Below are 27,164 nucleotides of genomic sequence, written 5' to 3'. Positions count from 1 at the left end.
TTTGTTTGTTGGTGTGTAACATTTGAAGTTTGTAATGTTTTCATAAACTTTCAATAAAAATTTAATGTTCTAAAAAACCCCAACAACTGTTAATTACTACCATAACATGGATGACAGAAAGTTTGCTAGCAGAACAGTCCGAGTTTACCAATTGTACTTTGGCAACATGCACCTTTGCTATAACTGTTCGTAACAATCAGGTTTGGTTTAGAATCTAATTAAAATCACAGACAACCTGCATTCTGTACCATCTAATAAGATGAAGGTGCTCTGGAAATTCTGCAGCCTGTCACATGTTCAAGATAATGAATAATAGAGGCCCACCTCTATCTTCAAACACTTCCAGAATGCTTGTATAAAAGTTTTTTCCCCATGGTTACATTAAAATGCATTTAAGACATAGGCTCATTTTCAAAAGAGATGGATGTCCATCTTTCGACATAAATTGGAACATGGACAGAGATGTCCAAATCGGTATAATCGAAACCCGATTTTGAATGTCTCCCAACTGCAGTCCGTCGCAAGGACGTCCAAATTTCAAGGGGGCCTGATGAAGGCGGGACTTGGGTGTGCCTAAGACTTGGACGTCTTTGAACCATAATAGAAAAAAAAAATCAAAAAAAAGCAGGGATGTCCTAAAGTAAAACTTGGACGTTTTCACCTGGACGTGTTTTTTTTACGAATAAGGCACAAAAAGGTGTCCGAAATGACCAGATGACCACCAGAGGGAATCGGAAATGACCTCCCGTTACTCTCCCAGTGGTCACTAACCCCCTCCCACCCCCAAAAAGATCTTTAAAAAACATTTTGTGCCAGCCTCAGATGTCATACTCAGGTTCATGACAGCACTTGCAGGTCCCTAGAGCAGTTTTAGTGGGTGCAGTGCACTTCAGACAGGCGGACCCAGGCCCATACACCCTCTACCTGTTATGTTTGTGGAGGAAACAGCAAGCCCTCCAAAACCCACCACAAACCCATTGTACCCACATCTAGGTGCCCCCATTCACCTGAAAGGGCTATGGTAGTGGTGTACAGTTGGGGGTAGTGGGTTTTGGGGAGGGGGGTTGGGGGGCTCAGCACACACGGTAAGGGAGCTATGTACCTGGGAGCAATTTATGAAGTCCACTGCAGTGCCCCCTAGGGTGCCCGGTTGGTATCCTGGCATGTCAGGGGGACCAGTGTGCTACAAATGCTGGCTCCTCCCACATCCAAATGGCTTGCATTTGGACGCTTTTGACATGGACGTCTTTGGTTTCGAAAATTGCCTAAAGTCAAAGACGTCCATGTCTAAGGATGTCCAAATCCAAGGACATCCTTGGTATTTTCGAAACGAAAGATGGACGTCCATCTTTTTTTTTGAAAATACGGTATTCCCTGCCCCCGGATTTGGACGTTTTACAAAGATGTCCAAATCCCAACTTGGACGTTTCTTTCGAAAATGCCGCTCAGAGTCTCTTAGAGGCCAACTGAAACATAGCAACATAGTAAATGAAGGCAGATAAAGACCTGAACGGTCTATCCAGTCTGCCCAACAAGACAAACTAATTTTACAAGGAATGTGATACTTTACATGTATACCCAAGTTTGATTTGTCCTTGCCATTCTCAGGGCACAGACCGTAGAAGTCTTCCCAGCACTGTTCTTGTACTAAAATTTCTGAAGCTAACGTCGAAGCCCCTTAAAATTTACATTCCAGCCCATCCATATCCAGTTATGATCAGGGAGTAGACCGTAGAAGTCTGCCCAGCACCGGTTTTGCTTCCCAATTACCGACGTTGCCACCCAATCTCCGCTAAGATTCCTTAGATCCATTCCTTCTAAAGAGGAAATCAAATCTATGGCCAAAATCCACCACTCGGTTTCGGCTGAAATTTGATATGGCAGATTGATAATCAGTGATCTCTTTCAGTAACAGGGTAATATGATCAAATTTGCATGATTAATTAATGGCCATATTTTGGGCCATTTGGAGGCATCTGAGAGTTGAGGCCATTATAAAGTGAGTTACAGTAATTAAATCAACTTATCACAAGAGTGAACAAGGGTGAATAGCGCAAGCTTATGTAGAAAGGCTCTAATGGCACAAATGCGATGTAGGGCTACAAAGCTAGGTTTGACCACTGTAGATATTTAATAATCAAACGTAAGTTGGGGAATGAAACTAATGGAAGTTCATGACCCAACAGAATTGGAGCAGTATCAGGAGCCCTGTTACTCACATTTCCTTGGATTTCAGAGAATTCAGTTTTAAGTAGTTTCCCTGAAACCAAGATGCCACAGCAGCCACACAGTTGTTAAGGGTGGTGAGGTCCGGATGAAGTGGATCTGTATATGCTTTTTGACTGGACATTGTTAATGAAAAGATGGCCACTGATACCTAATGATTGTACCAGTAAAGCTAGTAGGCTCAAAAACAAGTTAAATAAAAGCAGAGAGAATGCTAAGGTACTCCACACACAATGGTTATTTATTATAGACCAAGGAATTAAAAACTACTGACTATGACCGATTGCTTAGAAAAGAGCTAAACTGTGCCAGTACAAGCATTAGTGAAATTGAGTAGTATCAAAAGAAGTGTGCTGCCTTTTCCTAAAAGTACAGTTAGCATTTTAAGTAAATGCCACAAGGGGGAGCCCTGAGACTGCAAATGCCATTCCTACAGAGAAGAACCTCAACTTGATGAAGGGTCATACTTTGCTTTGTTGCTATTGAAATACTCTAGAGTAAGACTTCTCAACCCAGTCCTGGGGCACACCATGTCCCATCAAGTTTTCTGGATATCCACCATGAATATGCATGAGAGAGATTTGCATATCGAGGAGGAAGTCAGTGCATGCTAATCTATCTCATGCATTTTGATGATGGATATCCTGAAAACCCGATGGTGTGCCCTGAGCACTGTGTTGAGAAGCGCTGCTCTAGAGCAGTGTTTTTCCCAACCTTTTTGCGCTCATGGACTAGCAAATCAGTTGAGAAAGTCTTTGTGGACCAGGACACCCCCCTCCCCCACTATCCGTCCCCTTCCTATTCAACTTAAAAAAACATACCTGGGTCAGTTGGGATCCCAAACCCCTCTAGGTGAAGACCTCTTCTCAGTGTTGCTGAAAATGCTGCTCTCCACATCAACACCTGTGCACGCTCAGTTTTCCTGAGAAACTGAGCAGGTGTGGGTGATGGTGTTGACAGATTGGGGAACCTAATGGTTAGCGCAGTGGGCTGAAAATCAGGGGAACCAGGTTCAGTTTCCACTGCAGGTCCTTATGACCCTTGGCAAGTCATCAACCTTCCATTGCCCTAGGTACAAAACTTAGATTGTGAGCCCACTAGGGGCACAGAAAGGCGGTATATCAAATAAATTACCCTTACCTTTATGACCGTCAAGCCTTCAGAAGGATAGCTGCCACCGAGAAGGGCATAGCTGTTATGCCTTTGCTTGCTCCTTTCAAGGACTAAGCTGTAAGCCAGAAGGAATCCAGATTTTCCATGGGCCACTGGCCGTGGCATAAATGTTCTGAAGAGGCAGCCCCTTTACAGTCCAATTAGATCCACATACCAAGGGTGCAATACCATATTGACACCGGCAGATCACTTGACCAAGCAGCAGCCATGGCAGGGGAGCACATAGAGCAGTTCTTGTTGTGACCAAGGCTGAATTAGGGCATTGATCCCTATTCCTTCACCTTTCCTGTGGCTGAAGAAGGAGGAACACTATACTATATTTTGGTCGCTGTAGCTCAAAAAAGATATATCTGTATTAGAAAAGGTTCAGAGAAGAGCGACCAAAATGATAGTGGATGGAACTGCTCCCATATGAGGAAAGGCTAAAGAGGTTAAGGCTCTTTAGCTTGGAAGAAGTCGGCTGAGGGGAGAGATGATTGAGGTCTACAAAATCCTGAATTAGAACAGGTAAAAGTGAATGTTTTTCACTTTCAAAAAGTACAAAGACCAGGAGACACCCAATTAAATTACATGGAAATATTTTTAAAACAAATAGGAGGAAATATTTTTTCACTCAAAGAATAAGCTGTGGAACTCGTAGGATGATGTAGTAACAGTGGTTAGTGTATCTGGGTTTAAAAAAAGGTTTGGACAAGTTAGTCTGTTGTTGCGATAGACATGAGGGGAGCCACTGTTTGCCCCAGGATTGGTAGCATGGAATGTTGCTGCTAATTGGGTTTCTGCCAGGTACTTTTCAGGATTGGCCACTTCTGGAAGCAGGATACAAGGCTATGTGGACCATTGGTCTGACCCAGTATGGCTATTTTTATCTTCTTAGTGTTATATTAAATAAATTCAGACTATAGGGGCACTTGGCATCCTGCTGAGCCACCATTAGGTCAAAGAGAAGCACTTCCTAGCATTCCACCAGCATCTGGTACATCAAGGGGCTTGGCTTCCAATTCTGAATCTGACTTCTGAGTGCTGTAATAGCTTGAAGGAACTCCTGAGCAAGTAGTTCTGGGGAAAATGTTTTTCTGAACCTTGGGGGCATTCTGTATTGGTGGTGTATTATGTCACCCACTTTTGTGTGCGATTTAGCCTGCTTTATATGGCAAACCCTTGTTAAAGATCACAGTTTTGCTTTTTACTGTCTCTCATCACTTATGCAGTATTTGGTGAGGGTCTGTCTTTGTCTTGCATGTGATCAAAGTAAGGTATTCTGCTAGCTTGTGGTTTCTGTGTGTAGTTGTTTCAAAACTGCATATACCAATAGGAGATATATCGGTGTTGTAGGGTTTGCATTGATGCTTTTCATAGACATGGTTGTAGCTGTTTGCGTTCTCATTGTGAGTGTTGGTTTGGCATGACAAGGTTGCTACATATGTGTTGAACATGTGTGTCAGGGTTTTGTGTTACTTTTACAGGGTGCCTTGTAGTGGAAGGAGTTTGTGTTGATTTTACTGAGGTGGCCGCAGAATTTGAATATTCTTTTTTGTGTAGCAAATAAGGGGAAGCATTCAAATTCTGCTGTGCATACTTAAAGGTGTTTTATGAATGTGGGGAGCCAGTTGAAGTAGTATATCTATATTTTCAGAAATGTTTTGACAAAGTTCCTCATGAAAGACTCCTGAGAAAATTAAAAAGCAATGGAATAGGAGACAATGCTCTGTTGTGGATTAGGAACTGGTTAACGGATAGAAAACAGAGGATAGGATTAAATGGCCATTTTTCTCAGTGGAGGAAGGTGACTAGTGGAGTGCCGCAGGGATCTGCACTGGGACCGTTGCTATTTAACGTATTTATAAATGATCTGTAAATCAGAACGATGAGTGAGATGATTAAATTTGCAGAGGACACACAACTATTCAAAGTTGTTAAAACATGTGGAGTGTGAAAAATTGCAGGAAGACCTTAGGAAATGGAATTCTGGGCTTCCAAATGGCAGATGAAATTTAATGTGGAAAAATGTAAGGTGACGTACATTGGAAAGAATAATCTGAATCCTAGTTAGTTGATGCTAGGGTCCACCTTAGGAGTCAGCACCCAAGAAAAAGATCTAGGTGTCATCATAGACAATATGCCGCAATCTTTAGCCTAGTGTGCAGCAGCAGCCAAAAAAGCAAACAGGTTGCTAGGAATTATTGGGAAAGGAATGAAAAATAAGATGAAGAATATTATAATGCCTCTGTGTCGCTCCATGGTGTGACCTCTTTGAGTACTGCACGCAAGTCTGGTCACCGTATCTCAAAAACTATGTAGCAGAATTAGAAAAGGTTCAAAGAAGGGTGACCAAAATGATAACAGGGATGGGACTCCTTTCATATGAGGAAAGGCTGAAGAGATTAGGGCTCTTCAGCTTAGAAAAGAGATGGCTGATGGGGGGGATATGATGAGCTTTACAAATTCCTGAGTGGTGTAGAATGGGGGCACTTATTGAAGTTGTACGGTAATACTTTTAAAACAAATAGGAGGAAGTATTTTTCACTCAACAAATAGTTAAGCTTTGGAGTTGCAGAGGATGTGTTTACAGCGGTTAGCATATCTGGGTTTAAAAAAAGGTTTGGCCAATTCCTGGAGGAAACGCCCATTGTCAGCTATTGAGATAGACATGGGGAAACCACTGCTTGCCCTGGGATTGGTAGCATGAAATCTTGCTACTACTTGGGATTCTTTTTTTTTTTTTAATTCTTTATTTGTAAATTTTTAACATCAATCACAAGCATTACATATTGTTAAGGAAAAACAGAAAATAAATTAAAATTAAAGAATCTTCTTCAGAAGAAAAACAATAAATTTTCTTTCTTAGACCACAAACTTATAAAAAGGGGGGCAAGAAAACAAAAGAGGAGTTAATCTTAAAGTAATTTTAAAGCATATGGCCTGGAACACATCGCTTCCATTATACTGTGAATTACATGATCTAAAACTATTTGTTCAATTTTTTTAAATCTATAAAAGATCGCAAATGTTCTGGTTCAAGAAAAACATATTTGTTATCAAGATATCGTATTTGGCATTTACAAGGGTATGCCAATAGAAATTTTCCACCTAGAGCTTTAACTTCGTCCCTCAGTGCCAAGAAGGCTCGTCGTCTCTCCTGAGTAACCTTCACAACATCTGGAAACATCCAGAGTTTTTCGCCATAAAATGGTTTAGCAAGATTTTTGAAATACAATTTTTTAAGCATATTTAAATCTTGTTCGAACACTAATGAAACAAGAAGGGTTCGCTTTTCAAATATCCCATCATTAGAACTTTCCAAAAACGCTGATAAATCTTGTAGACCTGCTTTCCCATTTTCTCTCCTTTTAGAAGTTGGTAAGTAAAATATTTTATTTATAGGAGGTATTAGAGTAGGTGAGACAGGTTTTCAGTCAGATATTTTTTAAATAAATCCATAGCGTTCACCTCTGATGAGCGAGGAAAATTGAGAATTCGGAGGTTCAAACGCCTATTGTAGTTCTCAAAGTTCTCTATTTTCCGATGAGTTATCATTTTATCCTTAATTAATAGGTCCGTTTTAGTAGTCAAAGTAGTTATTTCTTGTTGAACCTGCGTTTTATTTAGCACAGTTTCTTGTTTCAACGTGTCGAAAGCTGTTGTTAATAAATCTAATTTACTCACGATTAAGGACGTCTCCTGAGCAGCCTGAGTGACTGTAGAAGTCAAAGTTTGAATCGCAGCCCAAATAGATTCCAGTGTAGTCGCCATGGGGGAAACATTTTCCCCTTTGTTGTTACTTCCCGCAATTCTGGGAGAGTCACCGCCGAACAAAGAGTCTGGAGCAACGGATTCCGAAAGCTCCTGGACTTCCAAACACTCCCAGGCTGCGGCAGGACATGGTGGTGGATTCACATCCGGCGAGGACAAAGTTGTTTCCATTCCCTGTGGGTTTGATGCTCCTTCACGTTCCCCCACTGCGGGTAAGCTCAAGCTGGTTAAGCACGGTGTACTCGTGGCGTACCGGTCCAGCGTTGTCTGCAATTGCGTTGTTCTTAAAGCTGTCGGCAGTAAGCTTTTTACAACGCCCTTTCTTTTTGTATGTGGCATAGTCGAAAAAATCAGCAAAATCTGTCGAGGAATAAGCGAAAGGATTCAGACACGCTCCGGGAACCATCAAGCCTGATCCGCCATCTTGACATGCCCCCCCTAGTCTACTTGGGATTCTGCCAGGTACTTGTGACCTGGATTGGCCACTGTTGAAAATAGGATACTAGACTGGATGGGTGACCCAGTATGGCTGTTCTTATGTCTGTCTGCTAAATTGGAGTTGTAGATTTTCTATTGGTGTTCTGTCCCATTCTGTGAAGTTTTGTAACTCCTATTAAAAAAGCGTCATGAGTTTTTTTTCAGCCCCACACAGAAGAAAGGACCTCGCTTTAATGTCTCATTCACAGGGTAGTATATAATGGCAAAACTATGCTGTAAATATCTTTCTTTCTGTGCACTTATCCATACTCACTTCTCTTACAGATGAACGGGCTAGAATCTATTCTTCGGACAGCGATGAAGGTTCTGATGAAGACAGAACACAGCGGTTGCTCAAAGCAAAGAAACTCAACAGTGATGAAGAGGTGAGCTGAAAGCAGTCTTAAAATAAGACACTTTCTAATGAATAACTGCTCCTGTATACAAATTTTTGTTAGAGGATTCTTTTGTGACATGTTGCTGCAATGGAATATATAGCTAACTTAAGTGAGGAGCATCGGCAAATAGGAAGCATTGTCTAATGTCTCATCCTGCAGGAATCTGCCTGAGATTCCTCATGCAGGTTTTTCTAGAGCAGCAGTTCTCAACCATGTGTTACAGGCGGACACACAGCGGGGATTTTTTTTTTTTTAAGTGTGCAGCATATCTCTCTCTCCCCTTTCTCATGTGCAGACCCGCCTCTTCTTCCTTCAACCCCACCCCACCCCCACAAGTCCAGCACCTCTTCCTCTTCTCCCTTCCTCAGACTCCCCCAACCTGTCAAACCTGCTTTGTCTGCTGGCCCGTGCAGTGTTAACAGGCTGCCTAGATCGGCACCAGACCCTTTCCTCTGCTGTGTCCCACCCTTGCATACACAGGAAGTTGTGTCAGAAGGGTAGGACATGGCAGAGGGAAGGATCTGGCGCCAGCTGAGGTTGCCTGTTAACACTGCACAGGCCAACAGACAAAGCAGGTTTGATGGACTGGGGGAATTGGAGGGAGGAAAGGGAAGCAGTGTCAGACTGGGGGGGGAGGTGGGGGGGCAAAGGAAGGAGAGGGAGCAGTGTTTGATTTGGGGGGGGGGGGTAAGGGAAGAAGAAGGATCAGTGTTGGACTTGGGGGGGGGTTGAGGGAAGAAGAGGGAGCAGTGTTGGACTTGGGGGGAGGGGGGGGGGGTTGAGGGAAGAAGAGGGAGCAGTGTTGGGCTTGAGAAGTATATCTAGATTTTCAGAAAGCTTTTGATAAAGCTCCTCATGAGACTCCTGAGAAAATTAGAGTCATGGGATAGGAGGCAAGGTTCTGGTGTGGATTAGGAATTGGTTATTGGACAGAAAACAGAGGGTAGGGTTAAATGGCCATTTCTCTCAATGGAGGAGAGTGAAAGTGCCGCAGGGATCTGTATTGGGACCGGTGCTGTTTAACGTATTTATAAATGATATGGAAATTGGAACAACGAGTGAGGTGATTAAATTTGCAGATGATACAAAATTATTCAAAGTTGTTAAAACACATACGGACTTTGAAATATTGCAGGAAGACCTTAGGAAATTGGAAGACTGGGCATCCAAATGGTAGATGAAATTTAATGTGGATAAATGCAAGGTGGTGCACATTGGAAAGAATAATCCAAATCATATTTACCTGATGTTAGGTTCCACCTTGGGGGTCAGCACTCAAGAAAAAGATCTAGGTGGTGGTGTAGATAATACGCTGAAATCTTCTGTTCATTGTGCAGTGGCGGCCAAAAAAGCAAACAGGATGATAGGAATTATTAGGAAAGGAATGCTTTTGTATCACTCCATGGTGCGACCGCACCTTGAGTATTGCGTTCAGTTCTGGTCGTCGTATCTCAAAAAAGATATAATGGAATTTGAAAAGGTTCAAAGAAGAGCAACCAAAATGATAAAGGGGATGGAATTCCTCTCACATGAAGAAAGGCTAAAGAGGCTAGGGCTCTTCAGCTTGGAAAAGAGACAGATGAGGGAAGATATGATTAAGGTCTACAAAATCCTGAATGGTGTAGAACGAGTAGAAGTAAATCAAATTTTTTTTTTTACTTGTTCCGAAAGTACAAGTACTATGGCACTCGAGGAAGTTACATTTTATTTATTTATTTGTTACATTTGTATCCCACATTTTTCCACCTATTTGCAGGCTCAATGTGGCTTACATAGTACCGTAAAGGCGCTTGCCAATTCCTGTATGAACAAATACAGTAATGTGGTAGAATAAGGTTTGTGTGTACAGACACATTAGGGAATTGTAGAGAGGAAGAGTTATTATATGTCCATTACGAGCTTTGGTTTTGTTGTGTTGCAGGGTACAGGCATTTAAGTTGGGTCGGTAGGGAATGTCTTTTTGAACAGGTTAGTTTTTAATGATTTCCGGAAATTTAGGTGATCATAAGTTGTTTTCACGGCTTTTGGTAATGCGTTCCATAGTTGTGTGCTTATGTAGGGAAAGCTGGATGCATAGGTTGATTTGTATTTGAGTCCTTTGCAGCTTGGGTAGTGGAGATTTAGGTTGATCCTGTTGTGTTTCTGGTTGCTAGGTCTATGAGATCTGTCATGTATCCCGGGGCTTCGCCGTAGATATGAACCAGGGTGCAGATTTTGAAAGCAATACATTCTTTAATTGGGAGCCAGTGCAGTTTTTCTCGGAGGGGTTTGGCGCTTTTGAATCGCGTTTTTCCAAATATAAGTCTGGCTGCCGTGTTTTGAGCGGTCTGAAGTTTCTTTATAATTTGTTCTTTGCATCCCGCATAAATTCCGTTGCAGTAGTCTAAATGGTTTAGTACCATTGATTGTATCAAGTTGCGAAATGTTTCCCTTGGGAAGAATGGTTTCATGCGTTTGAGTTTCCACATGGAGTGGAACATTTTCTTTGTTGTAGATTTCACTTGGTTCTGTAGTGTGAGGTTACGGTCGATTGTAACACCGAGAATTTTCAGGCTGTCTGAGATAGGGAGGGTATAATCTGGGGTGTTTATGTTTGTGGGTTTGTTCGTATTGTATTGGGATGAGAGGCTGAGACTGTGTGTTTTTTCTGTGTTTTTTTAGTTGAAATGTGTTTGCCCATGAGTCCATGATATTCAAGCTGAGCTTGACTGCATTGGTGATTTCTGTCAGATCACGTTTGTAAGGAATGTATATTGTGACATCGTCTCATAGATGAAAGGGTTAAGGCCTTGGTTGGATAAGGATTTGGCTAGTGGGGTCATGATTAGGTTGAAAAGGATTGGTGATAATGGTGATCCTTGAGGTACTCCGCATTCTGCTTTCCACGGTGGTGATATGTTTGAGCTTGATTTCACTTGATAAGTTCTAGTGGTTAGGAAACCCTTGATCCAAATAGGAGGAAATATTTTTTCACTCAATGAATAGTTAAGCTCTGGAACTGTTTGTCTGAGGATATGGTAACAGCGGTTAGTGTATCTGGGTTTAAAATAGGTTTGGACAAATTCCTGGAGGAAAAGTCCATAGTCTGCTATTGAGACAGACATGGGGAAGCAACTGCTTGCCCTGGGATTGGTAGCATGGAATGTTGCTAAGGGTTTCTGCCAGGTACATGTGACAGAATCCTGGATTAGATGGACCATTGGTTTGACCCGGTATGGCTACTCTTATGTTAAGGAGAGGGAGCAGTGTTGGATGTGTGTGTGTGTGTGTTTTGGGGGTGGGGTGGGGGTTGAGTGAAGAGGGAACAGTATTGTACTTGTGGGTGGGGGTTGAGGGAAAGAGCAATATTGGACTTCCTTCAACTCTCCTAAGGAAGGAGAGGGAGCAGTGTTGGACTTGTGGGGGAGTTGAGGGAAGGAGAGGGGAGCAATGTTGGATGTGTGAGGGCTGAGGGAAAAAGGGTGAGGTTTTGGACATGAGGGAGGCTGAGGGAATAGAGGGAGAGGTTTTGTCAGGGTCGGTTTAACCATTGGACTAGGTGAGGTGCCCAGGGTGCCAGCGACTAAGGGCTCCAAATGCCCAGCCTCTGACCTCACCTGATCTACAAGTTAAACCTTTTCTTCTCCTCCTCCTCCTCCCTCAGTCCAGTCTCTCCCCTTCTCTCTTCCCCCTCCTTGTGGGTCTGCCACAGTTCCCTGTCCTCTCTCACTCCCCCATCATCTTTTTTTTTTTTTTTTTTAATTATTACATTTGTACCCCGCGCTTTCCCACATAATGCAGGCTCAATGCGGCTTACATAGTAATTTGAAATACAAAGTTAATAGAATTTTAATAAAACAGTAGTAAAACAACGTAAAGTTGGGCTTAGTAGTGTATGATAAGTTGAGCTAGATAAAATATGACTAGGATAAAAGAGGGTGGATAGGATAGTGTAATTTGGGAGAAAGGGTAAGGAGGGATAAAATTAAGGAGAGATGGAAAGAGAAGGATGGGAGATTGGTATTTAAGTCAGAACAGAATTGGGGGTGGAAGTTGGTGAGATTAGGTTGGGGCATTTGGGTAGGCTTGCTTAAAGAGATGAGCTTTCAGCATTTTTCTAAAGGGCAAGAAGTCGTTTATTAATCGGATTGGTCTGGGTATAGCGTTCCAAAGCTGGCTGCCCAAAAAGGAGAAACTGGATGCGTAGTAGGTCTTGTACTTAATTCCTCTACAATTGGGAAGGTGCAGGTTAAGATAAGTTTGTGAAGAAATAGATCTGTTTCTAGCAGGGAGGTCGATCAATTCATTCATGTAGCTAGGGGATTCGCCGTGGATAATCTTGTGGGTCATTGTGTTGATCTTAAAATTTATTCTTTCTTTGATGGGGAGCCAGTGAAGCTTTGCTCGAAGAGGTGATGCACTTTCGAATTTTGATTTGCCAAAAATAAGTCTGGCAGCCGTGTTCTGGGCAGTTTGGAGTCTCTTCAGTATTTGGGTTTTGCATCCTAAAAAAGACACTGTTGCAGTAGTCGGCGTGGGTAATAACAGTAGACTATATCAGGTTCCGGAAACTGTTGAGTGGGAGATAAGGCTTCACTCATTTCAATATCCACATCATATTAAACATTTTCTTCGTGGTGAGCTTAGCGTGGTTATCAAAAGATAAATGGCTGTCTATCGTTACTCCCAGTATCTTTAAGTTGTCAGATGTGGGGAGTTTGACATCGGGGGTGTTGAGAGTAGTTGGGAGATAAGGGGAGTATTGGGAAGAGAGAACCAGGCACTGCGATTTTTCTTTATTTAATTTCATTTTAAAAGCATTAGCCCAGGAGGTTAGAGTGGTAATGGCAGTATTGATTTTGTCGTGGATTTCAGATAGATTGAATTTAAAGGGGATATATATGGTGATGTCATCGGCATAAATGAAAGGATTTAGACCATGTTTGGTTAGTATTCTGGCCAAGGGGATCAGCACAAGGTTGAAAAGTATCGGGGAGAGTGGAGATCCCTGTGGTACTCCACATTCTGATGAACATGGGGATGATAGATTTGTAGCTCCTTTGACTTGATAGGATCTGGTAATAATGAAGTTATTAATCCAGTTGATAATGTTTCCACCGATCCCAAGTTTGTCCAAGAGTTTGGTAAGGATTGAATGGTCAACCATATCAAAAGCGCTGGATAAGTCAAATTGTAAGAGGATGATGTTGTATCCATTTGCTATTTCAAGTTTGAATTTAGATATTAAGGTTAGAAGGACCGTTTGAGTGCTGTGGGCAGGTCGGCTGCACATAGAATTTGCTCAACAGGAGTAATGGAAGCTATCGCCGAATATTGCTCCTGCAATCTTTGTGACCCCTGACACAGATGCTGTGCGCCGAAACACGGCCCATGTCAGGTCATTTTTGAAGATTGTTCTCCAAAGGCGTATGATTAAAGGAACTGTGTCCCTATTTTGAAGGCTTCTGGTGCTATGGTAGATTTGCTACATGCATGTTGAGGTAGGATTTTTTTTTCAGGTTTTATGCTTTTTTGTTTTTTCACAATGTGCCTGGTAGTGGAGAGAATTTTTTGCTATTACTGAGAAGTGAGAATCAGATTTTTTTTTTAATGGTAACTTCCATGGAGAAAATGTGTATGATTTGCGCCTGCTGTTGGGGGAGGGGGAGATTGGGTTTTGTGGATGCAGAGCATGTTTATATTTAATACATGAGAACTGATATACTGTATTGGACCAAAGGACCATGATCAGGAATGCAGTGTGTCACAGATGCACGCGTCATTCATCAAGTGTGTCCTGACTGAAAAAAGATTGAGAACCACTGTTCTTAGAATAGTGTAATGTGTACCCAGATAAGATATGAAAGCCATACTTACAGGAACTTCTTTCTACCTGGTCTCTTTCATTTCTTTTGGAATTTTAGCTATATATGAGTGGCAACAAGGAACTAGCCTTGCATTTCCTCATTCATATTGTTATCATTTATCACAAAGCATTATCATTACCTAGTTATTTTTTCCGTGGACATAATTTACTTGCTTTTCTTCCTGTATTTGACTATGAAAATTCATTCTTGAAGTGATTTCTGTGAGCAGTACAAGAAGTCCTTTCCCTGTTTTTCATACAGTTTTTACTTCTGGTTTGTTTTCATATTCCTAGAACTTGTATTCCTTGCTGTGGCAAAGACTGAAAAAGACTTTTATTCTACTTTCTTTACCATAGACACTTTGATAGAGTGAAATGCAGCAGTTAGAGAACAGGACAAAGTAGTTTAAAAGGTGAAATTATATATGCTTCAAAACCCTCCCAGGCTATCCACCCACCTCATGACTGCCTTATTCTCCACAACTGTCACACCACGTGTACCTTGGTCCACCCCCACAAACTACCTTCTCTTAAGCTTCACCACCATTCTGCAGACTGCCCTATCCCCATACCTCCCCTCCAACTGGCACACCAACCTGCAAACTGTCTCATCCCCCAAAACTACTCTCTGCAACTCCCTACAAATCTGCAAACTGCTCTATCCACAAAACTACCCTGTTCAAATGCCCCACCACCTCAGCCACTGCACTGCCCCTCCAAAAACCTACTATTGCAACTGCCCCATCCCTATAAATCACCTCCCCAGAACTGCCCCAGTCCCTTGGAAACTTGCCCCACACCCCAAGAATTACCGCTTCCAACTGTCCCAGCACCCTACAAAATTCCCCACCCTATAAAATGCCCCTTTGTGACTGCACCACCCCACCCCACCCCAAAAACTGTCTGCTGAAACTTGGCCAAAACCCCACAACTGATCCTTCCAACTTTACCACTATCTGGAAAATACATATAAAGTATCACATACCATGAAAACTGTCCCCTTCTCCAGAGCTACCATCAGGAATGTTGCATCACCCTCAAATTGCTCCTTCCCCTTCCCCAAAATCTACCCCATTACTGCTGCAACATCCCACAGAATGCCTCACACCCAAAAATACCCCCATAACTGCCCCACCAGTCTACAAACTGCCTCATGCACAAAAAATAAACCACCCCCTGCAAGCTGCACCACACACTGAAGTTACCCTGCAACAACTGCTTTACCACTTCACAAATATTTTCAAAAACTACCCCTACCCTTCCTCTCTATACCACAAGCTGTTTTAACTCAAAAACTATACCCCCTACAACTGTCTCATCATCCTGCACACTGCCCACCACTCCCCAAAACTAGTCCCCACAAATGTTCCACTTCCCTGCTCACTGTCCGACACCCAATGTTCTCATGCAACTGCCTCATGATCCCACTAACTCTCCCCACCTCCAAAAACTATCCCTGCAACTGTCATAGTGTCCTGCAAAGCATCACCCCTTCAGCAGACTAACCCCTTCTCAACTGCCCTACTATATATAAGTACTTCTTTTGTGATATATGTAGAATTAGGCCATTCATGACACATCATCTGATGTCTTAAAGCTCAGCAGCCACACCTCAGTTTGCATTCTAACAGTGCTTCCAAGTCTCCCAGTTCTAAGATGGTGATGTTTTAGCCAGTCCTGGTTTTGAGTTTTCATCTCAAAGCGGTGCGGTATTTGTAGTCCCTCATTCTATCCATTGAAATAGGTGCTGCAGATCCCAAAAAATATCAGGGATAGGGTTGTTGGAAATCTAGGACTGCTCTAAAGTCTCCTCTTGGAACTGGGGAATTTGGCAGCTCTGCTGTGTCCACAGAAAGAAGCCACATTCTTCCTATTCCTCATTGTGGCTTTTGTCAGGACTCTTAAGGAATCATTGTTTATAAGTATTTCTTCGTCCAAGTAGTGAATTTTCCTTTATTTTGTTATGTAAACTTTATTTCAGGAGGTCGAGTTTTCAGGGAAGAGAAAACTAGAAGAAGAGGACAGAGCAAATAAAAAGCACAAGAAATATGTGATCAGTGATGAGGAGGAGGAGGACGACAAAGAAGAACTATAAGATATGGAAATGGGCAAAACTTCCTTTTTTGAGGAAACAGAACTATATAGTTGTAGTAGAATCATATTGTAAGTAAAGCTAATGATATTTTGATCAAGAAGTATTTGTGATGTCATTATATACTTTGAAAATGTAAACAATTAAATATAAATGTTTTATATATATCAGTTCTTTATTTCATTAGATTCAGGTTGCAGTTAACAGAATCTGAACAGCTTTCTTTTTGCTTTGATTTCTACATTCCTTTAGTTTCTGGGTAACTGCAGACCCAGACAGGGCTCTAATATACAGGAAAAATTCCTATATGAAATTTTGAATTGAGCTGAAGGCAGTTGTGATCAAAACTATTTCCTGGATTCAGAAGATGAAAAGCCTTCTCTGATTTCAGTTATGAAGATGAGAATATGCAACTTATAGTAAACTTATTGGCTGGCAATAATCCCTGATACGCAGCTAGGAGCAGATATCTTCCTGAATAAACTCTCATTTTACAAGTTCATTGGTTTTCTTATAAGCCAACCTACAAAATTCACTAAACAGGACAGCTGCATCTGTTTTAGCAACGATTTTCACACTACCTCACTGTAGCCCGTCCTTAACTAGGGCTTCCTTTTCAGTAACATGGAGCATCTAAATAGGCCCTGTATTTTAAAATATGGCTAACAGAGTTTCGTGTGTAGTTTTAAAACTGTTAACGTCCACACATTTTCTAAAATTAGTAGCCAGGTAAGTGAGTTTTGTTGAAAGATGTTTGTTTATACAGAGAAAGATTGTGTGTGTATATGTGTGTGTGTGTTTTATACATGTGCTTTGTATAGAATGACAGTGCAGGGCTGGGGTGTTTATCTTTGTCATAACATTGATCTTACTATCTGAGAGAGACATTTCTTACTTTTTTTTTTTTACCTATTTAAATGTAATTTTCATGTTAGCAAACATTTTGCCAAAAAAAAAATTAGTTTCCTTTGATAGGGTTGGTCTTTGACTGCCTAATAGTGCTGTTATATAAAAACTTTTCTCCGAGGACAAGCAGGCTGCTTGTTCTCACTGATGGGTGACGTCCACGGCAGCCCCTCCAATCGGAAACTTCACTAGCAAAGTCCTTTGCTAGCCCTCGCGCGCCCGCGCGCACCGCGCATGCGCGGCCGTCTTCCCGCCCGAAACCGGCTCGAGCCGGCCAGTCTTCTTTTGTCCGCACTCGGTACGGTCGTGTTTTCGCCGTGTCGAGCCCCGGAAAGTCGACCTCGCGCGTCCAATTTGTTTGAACGTGTTTTTTTTCCTTCGGGAAAGCTTTGTCCTAGTCGGGAAGTGCTCCGGAAACCCCCCGCCGGGTTTCGTGTAAATCCTCCCCGTACTTCCAGCTTTTTTGCCCCGGTAAGTTTTCTTTCGTCGTCGGGGTAGGCCTTTTTTCGGCCTCGGTCGAGATTTTTTCTCCCTCTAAATTTGGTGCTTCAAATTTCGCCATTTCGGCTTTTGATTTCGCCGGCGTGATTTTTCCGCCCATGACATCGAAGCCTTCCAGCGGCTTCAAGAAGTGCACCCAGTGCGCCCGGGTTATCTCGCTCACTGATCGACACTCGTCGTGTCTTCAGTGTCTGGGGGCCGAGCACCGCCCTCAGAACTGCAGTCTGTGTTCCCTGCTTCAAAGGCGGACTCAGGTAGCGAGACTAGCCCAGTGGAACGTGTTGTTCTCGGGCTCTTCGTCGGCATCGGCACCGGGATCTTCGAGTGCATCGACGTCGTCAGCGTCCAGACCATCTTCCTCGGCCGCCCCTGCATCGAGTGCATCGAGGCATCGGGCCTCTGCATCGGCGCCGAGACATCGGATAGCTGCATCGACGTCGGTGGTACCAGGACCTCGTCTGCTGATGTCGTCGGACGGTGGTGCATCGGGTGGAGTGCAGGTGAGGGCTGTCCATTCCCCTGCTGGTGGCGGTGAGCCCTCGGGTGGGTCTCCGCCTACCCTGAGGGCTCCTGCGGTACAGCCCCCCCGAGATCGACCTTCTTCAGTCTCGGCCCCGAGGAAGCGACGGGTGGATTCGACGTCCTCCTCGTCGGTGCCGGGGAGCTCCGGTGACATGCTTCGGAAGAAATCGAAGAAGCATCGACACCGGTCTCCTCCCCGTGTCGGCACCGAGAGCTCTGGGTCGCCGAGGGATTCGGCACCCAGCAGGCATCGGCACCGAGAGGACCGCTCACCCTCTGTTCAGGAGGTGTCGATGCGCTCCGCTCTGGACAGCCCGGAACAGCCTCCACGCCCGGAACAGGTACTGACGTCGACGCCTGCATCGACCTCTCAGCCTTTCTCTGCAGCCGCTCTAAACGAGAGCCTCCGGGCCGTTCTCCCAGAGATTCTGGGAGAGCTGTTGCGCCCTACCCCTCCGGTACCGGCGGTGCTTGCGCCACCGGTACCGTCGAGCGTGGCGCCGGCTGGCCCATCGCCCAGGTTGAGGTCCCCGACGTCGGTACCGCGTGCGGTACCGACCGCGGCCACCTCCCAGGAAGGCTCCCCGACTACGTCGGCGGAGGGAGCTTCGCCGATGCGGGCGAGGGAGTCTACCTCTCGACGCCCCCATCGTGGACGGGGTTCCACGGAGTCGAGCAGGGCGAGGTTGCAGACACAGGTCCGTGAACTTGTGTCTGACACCGAGGGTGAGGCCTCGTGGGAGGAAGAGGAAGATCCCAGATATTTCTCTGACGAGGAGTCTGGGGGTCTTCCGTCTGATCCCACTCCCTCTCCTGAGAGACAGCTTTCTCCTCCCGAGAGTCTGTCTTTTGCCTCCTTTGTCCGGGAGATGTCTACGGCCATCCCCTTCCCGGTGGTTGTGGAGGACGAGCCCAGGGCTGAAATGTTTGAGCTCCTGGACTATCCTTCTCCACCTAAGGAAGCGTCCACTGTTCCCTTGCACCATGTCCTGAAGAAGACATTGCTTGCGAACTGGACCAAACCATTAACTAACCCCCACATTCCCAGGAAGATCGAGTCCCAGTACCGGATCCATGGGGACCCAGAGCTGATGCGCACTCAGTTGCCTCATGACTCTGGAGTTGTGGATTTGGCCCTAAAGAAGGCTAAGAGTTCTAGGGAACATGCTTCGGCGCCCCCGGGCAAGGACGCTAGAACCTTAGACTCCTTTGGGAGGAAGGCCTACCATTCCTCTATGCTCGTGTCCAAGATCCAGTCTTACCAGCTCTACACGAGCATACACATGCGGAATAATGTGCGGCAGTTGGCGGGCTTGGTTGATGCTCTTCCCCCTGAGCAAGCCAAGCCTTTTCAGGAGGTGGTCAGGCAGCTGAAGGCGTGCAGAAAATTCCTGGCCAGAGGAGTTTATGACACTTTTGATGTTGCGTCCAGGGCTGCTGCTCAAGGTGTGGTGATGCGCAGGCTCTCATGGCTGCGTGCCGCCGACCTGGAGAATAGAGTCCAGCAGCGGATTACGGACTTGCCTTGCCGTGCGGATAACATTTTTGGCGAAAAAGTCGAGCAGGTGGTAGAGTCTCTCCACCAGCGGGACACCGCATTCGACAAGTTCGCCCGCCGGCAGCCTTCAGCTTCTACCTCTACAGGTAGACGATTTTTCGGGGGAAGGAAGACTGTTCCCTATACTTCTGGCAAGCGTAGGTACAATCCTCCTTCCCGACAGCCTGCGGCCCAGGCTAAGCCCCAGCGCGCTCGCTCTCGTCAGCAGCGTGCGAATCAGCAAGGCCCCGCGGCTCCCCAGCAAAAGCAAGGGGCGAGCTTTTGACTGGCTCCAGCAGAGCATAGCCGACATCCAAGTGTCAGTGCCGGGCGACCTGCCTGTCGGAGGGAGGTTGAAAGCTTTTCACCAAAGGTGGCCTCTTATAACCTCCGATCAGTGGGTTCTCCAAATAGTCCGGCAAGGATACACCCTCAATTTGACCTCTCAACCTCCAAATTGTCCACCGGGAGCTCAGTCCTACAGCTTCCAGCACAAGCAGGTACTTGCAGAGGAACTCTCCGCCCTTCTCAGCGCCAATGCGGTCGAGCCCGTGCCATCCGGGCAAGAAGGGCTGGGGTTCTATTCCAGGTACTTCCTTGTGGAAAAGAAAACAGGGGGGATGCGTCCCATCCTAGACCTAAGGGCCCTGAACAAATATCTCGTAAAAGAAAAGTTCAGGATGCTTTCCCTGGGCACCCTTCTCCCCATGATTCAACAAAACGATTGGCTATGCTCTCTGGACTTGAAGGATGCCTACACACACATCCCGATACTGCCAGCTCACAGACAGTATCTGCGATTTCAGCTGGGCGCACGCCACTTCCAGTACTGTGTGCTACCCTTTGGGCTCGCCTCTGCGCCCAGGGTGTTCACAAAGTGCCTAGCTGTGGTAGCAGCGGCGCTTCGCAGGCTGGGGTGCACGTGTTCCCATATCTCGACGATTGGCTGGTGAAGAACACATCCGAGGCAGGAGCCCTGCAGTCCATGCAGATGACTATTCGCCTCCTGGAGCTACTGGGGTTTGTGATAAATTACCCAAAGTCCCATCTTCTCCCAGTGCAGAAACTCGAATTCATCGGAGCCCTGCTGGATTCTCGGACGGCTCGCGCCTATCTCCCAGAGGCGAGGGCCAACAACTTGTTGTCCCTCGTCTCGCGGGTGCGAGCGTCCCAGCAGATCACAGCTCGGCAGATGTTGAGATTGCTGGGCCACATGGCTTCCACAGTTCATGTGACTCCCATGGCCCGCCTTCACATGAGATCTGCTCAATGGACCCTAGCCTCCCAGTGGTATCAGGCCGCCGGGGGTCTAGAGGACGTGATCCACCTGTCCACGAGTTTTCTCGAATCCCTGTATTGGTGGACGATTTGCTCCAATTTGACTCTGGGACGTCCCTTCCAAATTCCTCAGCCTCAAAAAGTGCTGACCACGGATGCGTCTCTCCTGGGATGGGGAGCTCATGTCGATGGGCTTCACACCCAAGGAAGGTGGTCCCTCCAAGAAAGCGATCTACAGATCAATCTTCTGGAGTTGCGAGCGATCTGGAACGCTCTGAAGGCTTTCAGAGATCGGCTGTCCCACCAAATTATCCAAATTCAGACAGACAATCAGGTTGCCATGTACTATGTCAACAAGCAGGGGGGCACCGGATCTCGCCCCCTGTGTCAGGAAGCCGTCAGCATGTGGCTCTGGGCTCGCCGTCAAGGCATGGTGCTCCAAGCCACATATCTGGCAGGCGTAAACAACAGTCTGGCCGACAGGTTGAGCAGGATTATGCAACCTCACGAGTGGTCGCTCAATTCCCGTGTGGTGCGACAGATCTTCCAGGCGTGGGGCACCCCCCTGGTGGATCTCTTCGCATCTCAAGCGAACCACAAGGTCCCTCAGTTCTGTGCCAGGCTTCAGGCCCACGGCAGACTGGCGTCGGATGCCTTCCTCCTGGATTGGGGGGAAGGTCTGCTGTATGCTTATCCTCCCATTCCTCTGGTGGGGAAGACTTTGTTGAAACTCAAGCAAGACCGAGGCACCATGATTCTGATTGCTCCCTTTTGGCCGCGTCAGATCTGGTTCCCTCTTCTTCTGGAGTTATCCTCCGAAGAACCGTGGAGATTGGAGTGTTTTCCGACCCTCATCACGCAGGACGAAGGGGCTCTGCTGCATCCCAACCTCCAGTCCCTGGCTCTCACGGCCTGGATGTTGAGGGCGTAGACTTGCCTCTTTGGGTCTGCCAGAGGGTGTCTCCCGCATCTTGCTTGCTTCCAGGAAAGACTCCACTAAGAGAAGTTACTTCTTTCATTGGAGGAGGTTTGCCGTCTGGTGTGACAGCAAGGCCCTAGATCCTCGCTCTTGTCCTACACAGACCCTGCTTGAATACCTTCTCCACTTGTCTGAGTCTGGTCTGAAGACCAACTCCGTAAGGGTTCACCTTAGTGCAATCAGTGCATACCATTACCGAGTGGAAGGTAAGCCGATCTCAGGACAGCCTTTAGTTGTTCGCTTCATGAGAGGTTTGCTTTTGTCAAAGCCCCCTGTCAAGCCTCCTACAGTGTCATGGGATCTCAATGTCGTTCTCACCCAGCTGATGAAACCTCCTTTCGAGCCACTGAATTCCTGCCATCCGAAGTACTTGACCTGGAAGGTCATTTTCTTGGTGGCAGTTACCTCGGCTCGTAGAGTCAGTGAGCTTCAGGCCCTGGTAGCCCAGGCCCCTTACACCAAATTTCATCACAACAGAGTAGTCCTCCGCACTCACCCTAAGTTTCTGCCAAAGGTTGTGTCGGAGTTCCATCTGAACCAGTCAATTGTCTTGCCAACATTCTTTCCCCGTCCTCATTCCTGCCCTGCTGAACGTCAGCTGCACACATTGGACTGCAAGAGAGCATTGGCCTTCTATCTGGAGCGGACACAGCCCCACAGACAGTCCGCCCAATTGTTTGTTTCTTTTGATCCCAACAAGAGGGGAGTGGCTGTAGGGAAACGCACCATATCCAATTGGCTAGCAGATTGCATTTCCTTCACTTACGCCCAGGCTGGGCTGGCTCTTGAGGGTCATGTCACGGCTCATAATGTTAGAGCCATGGCAGCGTCGGTAGCCCACTTGAAGTCAGCCACCATGGAGGAAATTTGCAAAGCTGCGACGTGGTCATCTGTCCACACATTCACATCTCATTACTGCCTGCAGCAGGATACCCGACGTGACAGTCGGTTCGGGCAGTCAGTTCTTCAGAACCTGTTTGGGCTTTAGGATCCAACTCCACCCCCCGAGGGCCCTGTTTGTTCTGTTCCAGGCTACACTCTCAGTTAGTTGGTAAATTTTTTAGGTCAATCTCAGTTATGTCCTCGCCGTTGCGAGGCCCAATTGACCAATGTTGTTGTTTTGAGTGAGCCTGGGGGCTAGGGATACCCCATCAGTGAGAACAAGCAGCCTGCTTGTCCTCGGAGAAAGCGAATGCTACATACCTGTAGAAGGTATTCTCCGAGGACAGCAGGCTGATTGTTCTCACAAACCCGCCCGCCTCCCCTTTGGAGTTGTGTCTTCCCTTGAGGTGTATTGTCTTGCTACATACTGGACTGGCCGGCTCGAGCCGGTTTCGGGCGGGAAGACGGCCGCGCATGCGCGGTGCGCGCGGGCGCGCGAGGGCTAGCAAAGGACTTTGCTAGTGAAGTTTCCGATTGGAGGGGCTGCCGTGGACGTCACCCATCAGTGAGAACAATCAGCCTGCTGTCCTCGGAGAATACCTTCTACAGGTATGTAGCATTCGCTAAACAGGAAAAAATATAAAAGTTGCCATATTAGGTCAGACCAATGGTCCATCTTGCCATTGTTGTGTTTCTAACAGTAGCCATACTACTTACCCCCGGTCTACTTTAATAATGGTCTATGGATTTTACCTCTAGGAATTTATCAAAACATTTTATAAACACATCAACATTAACTGATTTTACTATATCCTCTGTCAATGAGTTCTAGAGCTTAACTATGTGTTGAGTGAAAACATATTTTCTCCTGTTTGTTTTAAATGTATTACTGTGAAATTTCTTGGTATATCCCCTAGACTTTGTACTTTTTGACAGAATAGACATTCAGTTTGGTTTACCCATTCTGCATTTTATAGACCTCATATTTCTTCTCAGGTGGAGGAGCTGTAACCTTTAGCCTTTTCTTATAGAAGAAGAGTTCCATCCCCTTTGTCATTTTGGTCAGCCTTCTCTATATCTTTTCTAATTTTGCTACATCTTTTTGAGATGTGGCAAGCAGAATTGCACACAATACTCAAGGTATAGTCTCACCATGAAGTGATACAGAAGTATTATGTTTTTCTTTGTTTTACTCTGTTTTTTTTCCTAGAATTCCTAACATTGTGTTTGCTTTGTTGGGATCTGCCACACACTGAGCAGAAGATTTCAACATATTGTCTACAGTGATACCCAGATCTTTTTCCTGGGTAGTGACGCCTAATGTGGAACCTAGCATGATGTACCTATAATTTTTGGGATAGTCTTCCCAATATGTATCACTTTACACTTGTCTACGTTAAAGTTCATCTGCAATCTGGATTTGCATTCTCCCAAGGTTGTCTTGCAATTTCTCACAGTCCACATGTGATTTAACATCTTTGAATAATTTGGTGTCATCTTCAGATTTGACCACTTCACTAGTCGTTCCCATTTCCAGATCATTTATAAATATATTAAAAAGCACTAGTCCCAGTACAGTTCTCTTTAGCACTCCACTATTTACCTTCCTCAGTTCAGAGAATTGGCCATTTAACCCTATTCTGTGTTTTCTACCTTTTAACCAGTTCTCCATGGCCTCAGAAAATATAGCAGATTGGTAAGGGAAGACTTCCCTTGGCTAAATCCTTGTTGACTCTGTACCAGTCAACCATGTTTGTCTATATATTCAGTAATTTTGTTCTTTATAATACTCTGCCAGTTTGCCCAGCATCAGCATCAAGCTCACTGCTCTGTAGTTTCCTGGATCATCACTGGAACCTTTTTTTTTTAATTACATTGGCTACTTTCCAATCTTTAGATACCATGGACAAATGTTAGGTTAAAGATTACTAATATTGGATCTGAATTTTCATTTTTGAGTTCTTTATTCTGGGATGTATACCATTCAGTCCAGGTGATATATTGCTCTTTACAAATTGGCTTGCAGGCCACAAGCTTGTTCTTAACCCTGCTCCTGCTGTAATTCCTACCCTCTTTCCAACGGTAAGCACGTTCCAATACCTCAACATTATCTTTGATTCTAGATTAACATTTGGACTACAGATTGCTCATATAATTAAAACTGGATTTACAACTCTTAAGAGACTTCGGTCTATTCAAAATTACATTGATTCCACTGCACCACATTCATTGGTTCACGCTTTTCTGGTGTCAAGTTTAGACTATTGACTTGTTATCTACTGTGGTATTCCCAGATCCTCTTTGCACAGACTACAGATCCTTCAGAACTCATCAGTTCATATTTTAGACCAGTAGATTTGATCATGCCTCTCTTTTGCTAGTAAAGCTACACTGGCTCCTTTGGCTCCTTGTTTACTACTGGCCTTTTTTCAAAATTCTTTGCTTGGTTCACAAAGCCCCCCCCCATCTCTGCTCTCTTCCCTCCATTTCTTTGTTAATTATACCTTATACGCCTACTTGTAATCGTAGGTCACTGGATGCAAATTGGTTGACCTTACCTTCACCCTGAATGGAGCACTATGAAAGTATGTGCTCCACAGCTGTCTTTTTATCGATCCAAAACTTTGCTGAGATCTGAGGCTTCTGTCTCTCCAAATTTAAACAATTACTGAAGACCTTTTTTTTTTTCCTAATTGGCCTTTGGGCCCTCAGCCTTATCTAGTTGAGTGGTTTAACCTGTTGCTGACTAAAGCGCCATTGTGACCCCCCTCCTTTCGATGAATGAATACTATCCTATTATAATTGGCATTCCTTTTTACCTTCTCTTCCTGTAGTTTTAGATATTTATTTTATTTTGTTAACCGCTTAGATCAACACTGTTGTACTGCGGTATATCAAATTTCTTATTAAACTATAAGCTGTCTTTATTTAAGAGGAGCAGCACACTCTGTACTAGAGTCACTGAACATGGAGCAGTCCCATCTCTGGTGTCCTCAATTTTTATTATTCAGGCAGAAGATTTTAGTGTATATGAAAATGATGCCAAGAAAATATTCCACCAGACTGCAGTATGCAGATAATAAAACAAACATTTTGGTTTTACACACTCACATAGTGCCTTGCATCAACTAGTTTTTTTTATCTGGACTGGGTCTTGTGTTATTCAGTTTGATGAAAGTATTTCCTGTGCGCTGCCACGTGGAAGGTCTGTGGTTTGATTCCTGAATCGGGTCTTTGCACCCTGAGTTGGCTGGGGATGCTACAAAGGTAGCATTCACAGCTCCTAGCAAGAGGAAGTCATGGTTGTCAATTAGGTCATACCTTCTAGACTTACTTAGAGCCCATAATACAGGAGTCTCAGTGCAGACACTACAAAATACTGCAGCTCGCTTGATTTATAAAGCTTCAACATTTGAAAGTGCCAAGCCACTGTTGTACAGTCTCCACTGCCTGATGGTCAGCAGTGGGTTGAGATCCTGGGGAACCAGGTAAAATTCCCTTTGCAGCTCTGTGTTACCCTGGGCAAGTAACTTAGCCCTCTACTACCCCAGGTACAATATGGGGCTCATTTTCAAAGCACTTAGACTTACAAAGTTCCATAGGTTACTTTGTAAATCTAAGTGCTTTGAAAATAGGCCTCTATGTAACTAGATTTTGAGCCCATTAGGGACAGTGCAAAGTACCTGTAATAGAAATTGTAAACCGCATAGTCGCCTCAAGGATCACTTGCGGTATATCAAGTGCTGAAAATAAATTTTTAAAAATTTATGCCTTTCAGATACTTTATGGATTAGCCACCCCAATATATTTATTTATTATTATTTCATTTATACCCCGCACTTTCCCACAGAAGCAGGTACAATGCGGCTTACATATTAAACAGAATTACAATTGTTAGATTCAGTAAGGAGAAAGGTGGCCAAACAGGTAGAAAAGACAACAGCAAAAGCCAGAAGAAGCTAAGTGTACATAGGGAGAGGAATGGCCAGTAGGAAAAAGGAGGGGATGATGCCCCAAGACTTGGTGGGACCTCATTTAGAATATTGGGTACAATTCTGGAGATCGCAACTTCAAAAAGGTATAAACAGCATGGAGTTGGTCCAAGGGGCAGCTACTAAAATTGTCGTCTTCATAAAGCATATAGGGACAGACAAAGATCTCAATATGGAAGAAAGGTGAGAGAGAGGAGATATGATACAGACATTTAAATACCTACATGCTTGATAAAAACTATGCGAATAATTCTAGGAATTTTCTAAAATTTCAATATCCATCGCCCCAGGCGGTCATAAGAGCTGGAATTGTCATTTCCCTATCCAGTAACTTAAGATCAATTTGAAAATCTTTGAAAACCTGGCTATTTTGTAGACTTCTAATTATTCCATGCTTTATCATTGATGTTAGCTCTGAAGTTTTTGTATTCTTTTTTATTTGTTTGTTTAATTTAAGCAATTTACAATTTTACAAGAAAACTCTTGATCTGAAAAGATACAATATCACATCAGAGAGAATTTTACTTAAATTAAAGAAACAAAAACAAGAATACAAATCATAATCCTCTCTGCATTAAACACAATAGAAATGAGGAAATCCAT

At 44.6% G+C, this 27,164-nt stretch overlaps 1 protein-coding gene across 2 annotated transcripts in view; it reads left to right on the top strand.

Moving 5' to 3' along the window:
- LEO1 (LEO1 homolog, Paf1/RNA polymerase II complex component) overlaps positions 1-16,099 on the top strand; it is a 95,681-nt gene extending 79,582 nt beyond the window's left edge. For both annotated transcript variants that reach the window (XM_030189372.1, XM_030189367.1), the window contains 2 exons: positions 7,915-8,015; positions 15,854-16,099. In XM_030189372.1, the coding sequence (XP_030045232.1) occupies positions 7,915-8,015; positions 15,854-15,967 (215 nt within the window). In that variant the 3' untranslated portion in view covers positions 15,968-16,099. The remainder of the gene's footprint in view (positions 1-7,914; positions 8,016-15,853) is intronic.
- Positions 16,100-27,164: the final 11,065 nt, after the last annotated feature.

This window comes from Microcaecilia unicolor, chromosome 1 (genome assembly GCF_901765095.1).
Source record: "Microcaecilia unicolor chromosome 1, aMicUni1.1, whole genome shotgun sequence".
In the NCBI taxonomy this organism is placed as follows: Eukaryota; Metazoa; Chordata; class Amphibia; order Gymnophiona; family Siphonopidae; genus Microcaecilia; species Microcaecilia unicolor.
The sequence above is the reverse complement of the archived record's forward strand: the minus strand, read 5'-3'. Positions and strand labels throughout refer to the sequence as shown.